This window comes from Panthera onca, chromosome D3 (assembly GCF_046562875.1).
Source record: "Panthera onca isolate mPanOnc1 chromosome D3, mPanOnc1 haplotype 2, whole genome shotgun sequence".
NCBI lineage: Eukaryota > Metazoa > Chordata > Mammalia > Carnivora > Felidae > Panthera > Panthera onca.
In genome coordinates, this window is record NC_138350.1 from 55,403,831 (window position 1) to 55,416,227 (window position 12,397).

Here is a 12,397-nt window from a genome sequence, read left to right on the forward strand (position 1 = left end):
ATGTATATATATATATATAGAGAGAGAGAGAGAGAGAATGGAGAAAGCTGTGACTGCATATACACTAGTTGTTAAAACATGACCAGGAGTGATGAGTGTTATGCCATGAATGTGGAGGAAGGATGTATATATCCATTAATGTAAAATTACATACATGAATAAAGAAATGCTAATAAGTATGTTGACCAAAAGAAGAAAAGAAAATCCTATTAACTGTGATTTTCAAACCATGACATTTTTTTATTGTGCGTTACAGTGATTGAACAATAATTCTAGAGAGGTATCTCAACAGGGAAGTATTTTTTACACCCACCTACACTGAGAGAACTGTCACAGTGGGGACAGCACAGCAAGAATGAAATCGCTCCCAAAGACTTCAAGTCAGAAAGCTACAAGACTGTGTCTTCTACGTTTTGTGTGTTTGCCTGCCAGAGAATTCTGTTCTGCTTCTGCTCGCAGAGGCATCCCCCCAGATTCACAGAGAAGTCGGTCCTTAGGAGATGAATGGCAATTTCATGTATTTGCTTTTCCTGTTTTGATAGAAATAGTTTTTTTTCTTTCCTGTCTGCATATCTCATGATTCCTGTCTCCTCACACACATGTGGGTTTCCATTCCCAATGTTAAACAGCATAAACCACATGTTTTACAGCAGCCAACGCAGCAGAGAAGTGCTCCTGACATCTCCTTCACCATTGATGCGAATAAGCAACAGAGGCAGCTGATCGCAGAGCTAGAAAACAAGAACAGGTAAGGCTTTTTAGACATGCTGGCTTTTTTGATCAGAGTGTGTGTTCACTGAAAACTTATAGTTATGCTTTAAAATATCCAGGTTTTTCAGCTGTATGCATATTTAAAGGACGATGTCTTTAGTCAGTGATATTGGCGTCTGAGAAGCTCGTCTTTAGATTTTAGATCTTCAAAAGCTTCATGAGAAAACATACATACAGTTCTGAGATATCAGTGCAATTAATGTTTCCTCTCTAGACAGTATCATTTCCCTTTTACTGACGTGCTTGTTTTTGTTGAAAGTTTATTTATTGTGAGAGAAAGAGAGAGAGTGGGAGCAGAGGGTAGGGCAGAGGGAGAGGGGAGAGAGAAAACCAAGCAGCCCCAACTTGGGGCTCTACCTCACCAACTGTGAGATCATGACCTGAGCCAAAATTAAGAGTAGGATGCTTAACTCACTGAGCCACCCTGGTGCCCCAACACACCTGTTTTTGTTAAGGAGCTGTCTCATTCAGAAGGGCCCTCCTGAGTGCCACCCAGAGACAAACAGAAGGCTCTTCTAAAAGAGGCATTTGGAAGTCGCCCGGGTGACTCAGTCGGTTAGCATCCGACCCGTGGTTTTGGCTCAGCTATCATCTCACGGTTTGTGAGTTCTAGCCCCACGTCAGGCTCCGCGCTGGCAGAGTAGAGCCTGCTTAGGATCCCCTCTCCCTCTCTCTCTCTGCCCCTACCCTGCTTGTGCTCTCTCTTCCTCTCTCTCAAGATAAATAAACTTTTAAATAAGCAAATCAGGCATTTGGGCTGACACCACTGTCCCCCAGTTGTTGGAGCCAAACACCTCCATGCCCAAGTCCATCAGCAGGACTCTGTCTATTCGACACAGACTGATTCTCAGCCGACCCCCACAACATATCCCAGACTGTCCACTCCGTTTCCACCATTAGCAGCAGCCCAACCTGTCACTGTGTAAAACACAAGTCATATCATGTTATTTTATGTTCAAAACCCTCTGATGGGTTTCTGTCACACTTCGACTGAAACCTACCCTTCTTACCGTGGTCTGCAAGGTCTAACCTGGGCTGATGCCTGCCTACCTTGCCAGCCTCAGCAAATCCTGCTCAGTGTGCTCCTGCTCACCTCTTTCCTTGCAGCCTGTGTTCTCTAAAGTTCTAAACTGTTCTCTGAAGTTCTAAACAGTCTAAACTCTTCTCTCAGTTTAGGGCGCTCTTCCTTAGGGTCGCTGCATGGGCAGGCCCTTCTCATCATTCAGGTCTTGCCTCACAAGTCCTCCTGTCGAATCGTTCCCACTACCTCCTGCGCCAGGAACCGCTCTCTATCACAGCTCCTGGTATGCGTGTGAGACATCATTATCTGAAATAATTGCATCTATGTGTCTGTTTCCTTCTTCCCTGACTGAAATGGAAGTTCTTTGAGAACAGAGACCATGCCAAAGGGCCTCTGGGTTCTAAGCCCATGGTTAGGATGTTGCAGAAGCTCAGTAAATATATATTGAGTGAGAAAAATAATTAATTACAGAGTTAGATCTCAAACTCAATACTGAGTAGGTCCAACATGGGAGCAATGTGTACATTCTAGATCTCTTAGAAGAGCACCAAACTGTCTTAACACTGAATCCCAATCTTTTTTTTAAATTTTTTTTAATGTTTATGTTTGAGAGAGACAGAGAAACAGAGCATGAGTAGGGGAGGGGCAGAGAGAAAGAGGGAGACATAGAATCCAAAGCAGGCTCCAGGCTCTGAGCTGTCAGCACGGAGCCCGACGTGGGGCTTGAACTCATGAGCCATGAGATCATGACCCAAGCGGAAGTCGGATGCTTAACCAACCGAGGCACCCAGGCGCCCCCACTGAATCCCATTCATAAACACTGATGTCACTTCTGAGATCAAACTGAATAAAGGAGGAGGTCCTGATCCTTGTTTCATGCCTATAGAGTTTGACGTGAGAATTTAGGGATAAATGGTCAAAGTGTTTTTTCACATTCTATGATAAAAATTAAAAAGAAGGTGCAGACTTGGTTGGCATATTTTCCTGTTCTTAGAATGAGAAAAAGACTACCGTGAAAACTCCCAAGCCCACAAATATCTTATCTTGGTTGCAGTGTTTACCTGCTCTCCTACCTCTCCAAAGCACTTTATTTTCCCTTCAAATCCTCTGCTTCCACTCAGCATGAGGTGAAATCAGGACCTCCTTTAAGGAAATACCCCAGTGACATCGGCCCCCACGCGGAATTCCAGAATCAGCTAGGAGCACCATGGATGTTCCAATGGCCCCAGCTATGCTGTGCTACCAGTCTTACTGCTTGTTTCCAAGACGTTTCTGGATGTTGTACTCTGAATGCGTGTTTGTAGGACCAGAGAGAGAATAAAGAAATGGGAATGAGAAGAGATGGCAGAAAGAGAAGTTTGTCCTGTCTCTTAGTCCTTTCATGGCCCACAGAGTTCCCCACACCATGCCTGAAGAGCATCTAGTCCGTCCTGAACTCATTTGTCTAAACCGGTTGCTTCATGCCCTCCAAGGACCCCAGAACCACGTCCCAGAAGCTTATCCAGGTCAACTTCTGCACTGTAGGAATTCGCCCTAGGAATCCTGTGGTCTCCAAGGTGACAATGAACCCACTAATCAGATCTCTGAGCTTCAGGGGAGGTTAGAGTTCCTCACTTCACTCCATGACTACTCTGGGTGATTCATGGACTTTTCAGCCATGATTGTTAGAAGATAATGCTTCCTCATAGCACACTTGGAAGAACTAATTGGGATTGGTATTAGGAGTAGCAGTACTCTTTACATTATATGACATAAATCACAGCCTGCATAAGCTAAACCTATCAGAGCAAACACCAAAGACAGAGGGAGTCAGATATCCATGGCCTCTGGAGCTAACCGCCTGGGTTCAAATCACCTCTACCACCTACTTGTTATTGAACTTGGGCAAGTCTTTTAACTGGCCTGTGCTTTGATTTCCTTATTCATAAAACAGATAATAGCAGGACCTATATACAATTTTTATGAGGATTCAATAAAAGAAGATTAAAGAGGAGAGCATAGTTCCTGGGGAGAGGCTAAGAACTCAGTACTCTTTACAGATCTTACCATAATTTTTCTTATCAGAGCTGCTTCTCTCTTTTCCTTCCTTAAGCTAAATGCTGCATCATGGTTCTGTCCTTGGAACTGACAAGGAGAACAAGTGGGAGTCATAGAATGTCAGGATGTTAGTCCTGGCGGAGAACTTCGAAATCTCAGCTTTACTGATTTTTAGGCCCTGTGGGACCTGGGATCTCTATAGAGGTCTGAAGAAGGGGAAGAAGGGCTTGCGGCAGGGCTTTCTTTCACCAGAACAGGCTCCCTTTTAACCATTTGACGTATTGAGTTTCCATAGAAAATTTGTCTTAAAGTTTTCCACCAGGGAATGCCAAAGGGGGACAGAAAAAGGTGGAAAACCCCTGAATTATAGTTCATTCTCCTCACTATACCCGTGAGAGAGGTAGTAACTGATAATGAGCTTCTTAATGCTGGTGTGTTTATGAAGCAGACAGTTGTAAATCAGCCTTTCGGATGGAAAGCCATCGCCCTTGCTCACCAAGTTCACCTTCCATTCCTTATTCCTTAGTGCTTTGTTCTTATTGTCTGTCTTTTGTGCATTTTGCTGGATGGAAGACTGACCCCTCCCCCAAGAATATGTGTCTTGTAACCTTGCTTAATGGCTTCAAACTCACTTAGGGATAATTTGCCTTGCATAGGTCACCTATGCTTTATGGCGGCCTAATGTTCACCTCAGTGCAGGGCAGCCCAGGCTCCGACATCAATAATAGACTGACACATCTCACCCCTGACAGGGGTCACGCCAATCGCACTCTTATGTCACACACTCAATTACAGTGAATCCTTTTAAAAGCACTTTCCTTCCAAGGCTACCCTCATTGAGATCCATTGTTGAGGCTGAAAATGGTAAGAATAAGAAAAAAAATTTTGGCCTAACCGGGGGCTTCTCCGATAAATTCAGTGAGGGGAATGTCATTCCCGGTGAGAGGATGGGGTTATTTAGTTTTGTGAAATGAGCACCATTTATCCTGTTTTCCCTCCAAGCACCTCTTAGCCGGTAGCTGCAATGACTTGATGGTGTCAGGCTGTGATCAGAAATAATCGGAAGATATATTTTTGCTCCTAACCAGCACACTTTTCAAAGTTGAACACGTTACCGCAGCATTATGTTACTTAGTAGAGCGATTATCAGGTCCTGGTGAGAACACTCAGCTTGAAGTCTCCAACAACATACTGCAGAGTTTGAACGTGCTGGGGCTGAGGTCAGCCTTCCATTGTCCGTAGCACCCATCTAGCTACAGCCAGTCCCTCATAAACACCGTTGGGTAGTGAGACTTTCTTCTGCTCCCAAACATAGGGTGACTGCCCCCCTCGGATGTTAGCATCCTGGGTATCCTGGAAGTTAACTGACCCTAGTTTCTTACCTTCTTCCTCTCTCCCAAGAGAAATCTTACAGGAGATCCAGAGGCTGCGGCTAGAGCATGAACAAGCTTCTCAGCCCACTCCAGAGAAGGCACAGCAAAACCCCACTCTGCTGGCAGAACTCCGGCTCCTCAGGTAAGAGAGGAGCCCAAGGCCTCTTGGGAAATGTAAGTGACTGGGATCTTCCAAAAGTCTAACGGCGTCCAGCCAGAAAACAGTCCTTAGCCACCATAGCTGCTGACATGCTTGCTTTTTCTTTTAAAAAAATTTTTTTTAATGTTTATTTATTTTTGAGGGAGAGAGAGTGGGGGGGGGTGGTGCAGAGAGAGAGGGGGAGACACAGAATCCAAAGCAGGCTCCAGGCTCTGAGCTGTGAGCACAGAGCCCGCCGTGGGGCTCAAACTCACAAACCATGAGATCATGACCTGAGCTGAAGTCAGACACTTAACTGACCGAGCCCCCAGACACCCCTGTTTCTTTTTTAATAGCACAGGCCTATTCACTGAGATTTGGGGGTTTTAAGGAGCTGCTGTGTATATTTTATTCTTTCATGTGACACAGTGAAGGGGAAACAGCATTATTTACAAACAAAATCTCTCACTGAAAAAAATTTGAACTCAACTCTTTCTAGTTATTTGCACTATCGACAATGTGTTTATGATACAAGTGATCAATGCAACAAACACAGAAACAGCTAAATAAACATCACAGGCTTTTACATTTAAAAATTTACCTGTAACCCACAAAAAAGGAGTCTGATTTTCTCTCAGTCTTGGTCCGTAAAAGCTTCACATGCAGACCTTAAAAAATAGACCTCATACCTTCTTGTTCTGCTAATGAATTAAAACACCTGCTGTTGTCTAGTCCGGCACCATAAAACATTTGAGTTTGAAAGGCCCTTAGAAGGTTCCACCCTTGAATTTCAGTGCACTTTTCAGAGTCAGGAAGGTAGAGAATAGCTAATGACTCCTGCTGTGCTCATGTGCAAAAGGATGGGGGGTGGCTGTGGGCTTCACCTCAGACCGGCTTAGCACCATGCCTTGAAATATGACACATACTCAAACCTATGTGTGTAGCAAACAGCACAAACATAAATTCAAAGGCATTGCTTCATAGGAATGTCCTATTTCACAAGGCACTTTTAGTTGTTAGCAGATATAACATTCTTTCCATCTTCCAGTTTCAGTGCCAGATTCCAGGTATATCTTACTCTGAGGGATACTTTTTATAGCAAGTACAGATGCCTCTTCTCAGAAACCCTTGTCATCATTAGAGCGCCATTAACTTCTTCCAGACAAAATGACTAAATTAAGCAGCTTCTGGATGGTTATGTTTGGATTTTACCAAGTTCCTATTGATTGTAGTCATGGATGTTTCCGGGGGTTCCATCCCAGCCCTGCTCTTCAGACACATGCATGATAAGGCACCACAGCACATCTGGCCCAGGCTGCAGGCCCTGCCTGCTCTCAGGGAGGCCCCATTCTCCCTCTTTCCAGGCCCGTGCACCTGCCTAGACGGCAGAGCCACCAAAGGCATGAGTTATGGAAAGGTGATCTATGGAACCGGCAACTTGTGGGCGCTGCTTGATGTGAAAGGATCATGTCATGCTTTCGAATAACTAAAGAATTTAGTGGAAGAAACAGAAACACTTCCTTTTTAAACTATATAATCTCTGGTCCTTCCTTCAGGGAGATGTATTAGAAGTCCTTGCATGTTCTACTACATGTCACCCAGGTGGGATGAAAGTGGAAAGAAGGAAAAGGTGACATTCTATATCATTATCCTCAAAGGCATATAAAAGTAAGTGTCTGCTCGAAAGAAAATTTGCCTACGAGGACTATGTAGGCCCTCCCAGCTCACAAGCTGTGAGTCGAACTTACACAGAAACAAAACTGAATAAACCAATTTGGAAATGGAGTGATCATTCATCTCCACATCTAGGTACCTTGTCTCCTGAAATGTTCTTTATGCCTCTTCTGTTGAGTGTCCCATTCTCTGTTGGAGGGATGATGACTAGGAATTTTTCATAAACATTTTCATCAGATCACCTGTTAGCATTTGCTTTCGAAAGTATTTGGTTCCATTTGGGTGATGCCGTCCAGGAAGGCTTCTTGATGTACCTGGGTCACTGATGATAGTTTTCCAACTGATACGTCTTCCCTCCTTGGCATTGCTATCTTGGAATAGACTGATAGTTCTAACCACCCTCCTGGCCCTGACTTGTGGGCATTCCCATATTCCCAGCTGAGCCCAAACCCATGCTAAGGAGTCTGTCTCTGTGAAAAACTTCAGTGTTTTGGGTGCTCCCTGTCAGCTGGTGGCCCACGCCTGAAGCTAAAGGCCTGAGGCCCGAGACACCTAAATCCCAACTGCCTCCATATTCTACACGTTTCTTCTACCTGGAAGAAGAAGGAATGCCCTCCCTTAAAGGCTATTTCTCTAGATCCTTATAAGCCATTAATTCTCTGGTAAGCATTTTCATGACTTGGAGATTTCACAGATACCCTGACATCCTAGGTCAAGAAACCTGCTTTGGGTATTCTAACTTTTATCCTTTAGTCGTTTCAGACTCCAAAACAATGGCTTCTTGCGCAGTTACTTTGGCCTTTGTTCACACTGAGGAGTGGCCACATGCAGCAGCCACAGGAACTCCTTGGACAGAGATCTTCTCCGTCCATTACAACCTTCTGGTGTCTCTTATTGAGAAACCAACAGGGAAATTTCTTTCAGCTGGGGAATGGATGAGGGGAGACAGGAGCAGAGCTCAGCTTTTCATTAATGCAGTTCATTTTTATCGTACGAGCACTATGACCTTTCTAAATAATCACATTTTCCTTTTTACATCAGCCACAAGAAAGCTGAAAGCCAAGTTTGCAACCCAGATCTGACAACCAAGTGGGGTTATATGATAGGCATTTCTGTGTGCTAATCTGACGCTCCCTAGGCACTAAACTCTATAATACACTGTCCCGGGTAATTGCTGTAACAAACCCAGGAGATAGACACTATTATTGTACTCTTTTTATAGATATGGAAACTGAGATTCACAGAAGTTAAATAATTTGCCCAAGATCCCACACAATGAGTAGCACATGTGGATTCCATCTCCTTTTCTTGGGTCTTAGTCATCTCCTGCTGGACTGTTATTACTCACTTAATTGATTCCTGGCCCCTGATCCATCTACACCACTATCAGATTTATCATCCCTCATTTTATTATTCATTTAGTTCATTCAGCAAATATTTCTAAAACGCAGGATGCCCACAGTTGAATTGAAAAAGATACTGTCCTGGTCCCACAGAATGTGTGGTCCAGTAGGAAAATGACATAAATCAAATAAGCACACAAATGAGAATATAATTACAAACTGAGATAAAGACTATTAGGAGTCTTGCTTTTAAATAGAGACATTATAATAATAAAGATCAGAGCAGAAATAAACAATATAGAATCTAAAAAAACTGTAGAGCAGATCAGTGAAACCAAGAGTTGGTTTTTTGAAAAAATAAAGAGAGACATTATAATCCAACCTGCCCTTCACTGTGGTCAAAGAAGGTTACCACGAAGAGGGATTGTTTGAGTTGAAGGATGAAGGATGAATGGGAACAGGGATTAAGGGTGGCAGAGGGGCTAAAACAGCAGAGAAAGGGTCTCCTGGAAGATAGAGGCCATAGGTCCAAAAACCAAATGGCAGGAGCGAATGTGGCACTTTTTTAGGAAATGAAAGGTCTATAGACCTAGAATGCAGTGAATGAAAGGGTGTACAGAAAGAGACAGAGCTGACGATGAAGGTGGGGGTAGACGGTGACACTGTGTGGCCTTACAGACCTTCTCAAGGATATTGCTGTTAATCCGACAATAGAAGCCATAGAAGGGGGAAGAACTGCATGTCCAGTCCACACAGCAGATTACAATGTAAAGGCAGGTTCACATGAATCAGAGATCTTACTCCAGCATGGAGATTTACTAGTAACTTCAAGAATACAGGCAACCGTGTCTCCCTCTCTCTCTGCCCCTCCCCCGTTCATGCTCTGTCTCTCTCTGTCCCAAAAATAAAAAAAAAAAAAAAAAAAAAAAAAAAAAACGTTGAAAAAAAAAATTTAAAAAAGGGGCGCCTGGGTGGCGCAGTCGGTTAAGCGTCCGACTTCAGCCAGGTCACGATCTCGCGGTCCGTGAGTTCGAGCCCCGCGTCAGGCTCTGGGCTGATGGCTCGGAGCCTGGAGCCTGTTTCCGATTCTGTGTCTCCCTCTCTCTCTGCCCCTCCCCCGTTCATGCTCTGTCTCTCTCTGTCCCAAAAATAAATTAAAAAAAAAAAAAAAAAAAAAAAAAAAAACATTGAAAAAAAGAATACAGGCAACCAAGAGGCACCGATAAAGCAGAGAAAGGTCTGGAACATTCCACATAGTTCCTGAGGTCTTTCCTTTTCTACATTGGGTGGAGTTTTGGAGGGAGTTTTGCAAGGTTATCTAGCAAGCCTTCCTTAAATTTTTACCACCATATGGAACTGGACGTCTTCTTCAGTGTTACCGCGTGCAGCAATTTGTTCATATTTTTATTGTACGCTCACCATCGTCGTCTTGAACTTCTTTCTCCTCCTCTTTCGCTCAAGAACAAAAACTGTATCCTACTCATTATTTTATTTACAGTGTCTTAAAAGTGCCAAATGGATGTTTGTGGCATGAATGGATAAGCTGCAAAACGATTAAGAGATAGCTAAAGAACTGTGTTTGCAAAGACAATACCATCTTCTAGGATAAAACATTTATTAAAACTGTGAAGGAACTAACTTCACACTACAAATCTCAAAGAGGAAAAACATATAATTTCCATATCTATACCTTGCAAAAAAAATAAGCACTTTATTTTATACCCCCGAAATTACATTCTTTTCAATGTGTATAAAATTATTTTTCAAGAAAACTTGCGGGGCGCCTGGGTGGCTCAGTCGGTTAAGCGTCCGACTTTGGCTCAGGTCATGATCTCGCAGTTTGTAAGTTCGGGCCCTGCATTGGGCTCTGTGCTGACAGCTCAGAGCCTGGAGCCTGCTTCGGATTCTGTGTCTCCGTCTCTCTCTGCCCCTCCCCAACTTGTGCTCTGTCTCTCTCTATCAAAAATAAATAAAATGTAAAAAAAACAACAACAACTTGCTAATTAAGGTAACTTCGTGTTCTATTAATTAAAAATGAAAGTGTAACCTCCGGTGTAAGTCTGGTTTCCAGAGTTGAATTTAATAGACCAGCTTAATTTTTAAATTATTTTTGGGAAATAACATAAAGCTGAATACTTTTTGTTTTACCATATGATGATACATTTTTTTAAGTGTATTTATTTATTTATTTTGAGAGAGAGAGCAGGGGTGGAGCAAAGAGAGAGGGAGCAGAAAGAGAGGGAGAGAGAGAATCCCAAGCAGGCTCTGCACTGTCAGCATGGAGCCCGACGCAGGGCTCCAAGTCATGAACTGTGAGATCATGACCTGAGCCAAAACCAACAGCTGGATGCTCAATTGACTAAGTCACCCCTATAGGGATATATTATTAAAATTACCATCATCTCTTATCACAACAGTTTCATGAATGACAGTATATTTTTTTAACTTTTTATTTTGAAAAAATTTAAGAGTTGTAAGAAAATCACAATGGATGTCCTTATATACTTCACCTAGAGATAACAAACATATTACTACACCCTTCTCTATCTCCCTATATAAGCTTATATATATGTATATATATATATATATATATATATGTATATATATGTATATATGTATATGTATAGCATACATATTTTTGATGAGTCATTTTGAGAGTAAGTTGCAGACATCATAACCCTTTACCACTAAGTATTTCTGTGTATATTTCCTATGTAAAAATGTATTGTCTTACATAACCATGGCACCATCATCAAATTCAGAAAAGTTGATATTATTATCTCATATATGATCTATATTAAAATTTTGCCTGTTGTCCCAACATTGTCCTAAGAGAAAATAGGTTTTAAAGTACATTCAAGGGGCACCTGGGAGGTTCCGTCAGTCGGTCAAGCATTCAGCTTCAGCTCAGGTCATGATCTCACGGCTGGTGAGTTTAAGCCCCACATCAGTCTCTGTGCCGACAGCTCGGAGCCTGGAACCTGCTTCAGATTCTGTGTCTCCCTCTCTCTCTGCCACTCCCCCACTCACACTCCATCTATCTCTCTCAAAAATAAACATTAAAAAATATATATATATCATATATATTATTTAAAAAACACACGCAAAATTAGAAATTATCAGGCAGAATCTCAAAATAAAAGACATTCCTTTTACAGAGGTATACATTTAGCTCTATGAAAATAAAATCACTACTTAGTCCTTGTTTTCTTGTTCCCACTTGGAACCATGGAAGCTACACCACAAATATGTTAATCAGACCCACATTTGGTAGCCACTTATAGAGAAGATTAAATAAAGACATTATTACATGAAATTCTTTTTTTTTTTAATTTTTTTTTAATGTTTATTCATTCCTGAGAGAGACAGAGACAGAGTACGAGCAGGGGAGGGGCAGAGAGAGAGGGAGACACAGAATCCGGAGCAGGCTCCAGGCTCTGAGCTGTCAGCACAGAGCCTGATGCGGGACCCAAACTCACAAACCGCGAGATCATGACCTGAGCCCAAGTCGGACACTCAACCAACTAGGCCACCCAGACGCCCCGTGAAATTCTTTTAATTGAATTTAATCAATGCATGAAAGAGTAGATGTCATGTTTTGAAAGATTACTACTTATAAGAAAACTGTACAAACAAGTTTTTTTTTAATTGTTGATTAATTCTAAATTAATACCAGTTAACTTTTCCGCATAGTTTTTTAGATGCCTATCTTAGTATTTTTTACCTACAATATTAGAATTTACTGCAACCCTCTTCGCAAAGTGCTCCTATGACCAAAAGTCCAAAAATTACAAAACAGTATCTAGAAGAAAACTGGAAATACGTCAGAAACATTATCTATCCTTCTACCAACCCCTACCATGGATATATTTGGTACACCATGTGCAGACAAGGTCAAAGATAAAACAGCTAGTGGATTTGTCATTGACGAATATTTTTGAATGGAGTAAGACTTTCAAAATTAGAATGTTGCAGCCCAGGAAGACAAAGACTAAAATAAGATACCATTAAAATCTATAAAATCATGATGTCCCTTGTC

At 42.2% G+C, this 12,397-nt stretch overlaps 1 protein-coding gene across 30 annotated transcripts in view; it reads left to right on the forward strand.

The window, feature by feature from the left end:
- The window catches only part of DTNA (dystrobrevin alpha), a 355,063-nt gene that overhangs the window by 315,010 nt on the left and 27,656 nt on the right, over positions 1 to 12,397 (forward strand). For all 30 annotated transcript variants that reach the window (XM_081790787.1, XM_081790789.1, XM_081790788.1 and 27 more), the window contains 2 exons: positions 651 to 748; positions 5,231 to 5,344. In XM_081790787.1, the coding sequence (XP_081646913.1) occupies positions 651 to 748; positions 5,231 to 5,344 (212 nt within the window). The remainder of the gene's footprint in view (positions 1 to 650; positions 749 to 5,230; positions 5,345 to 12,397) is intronic.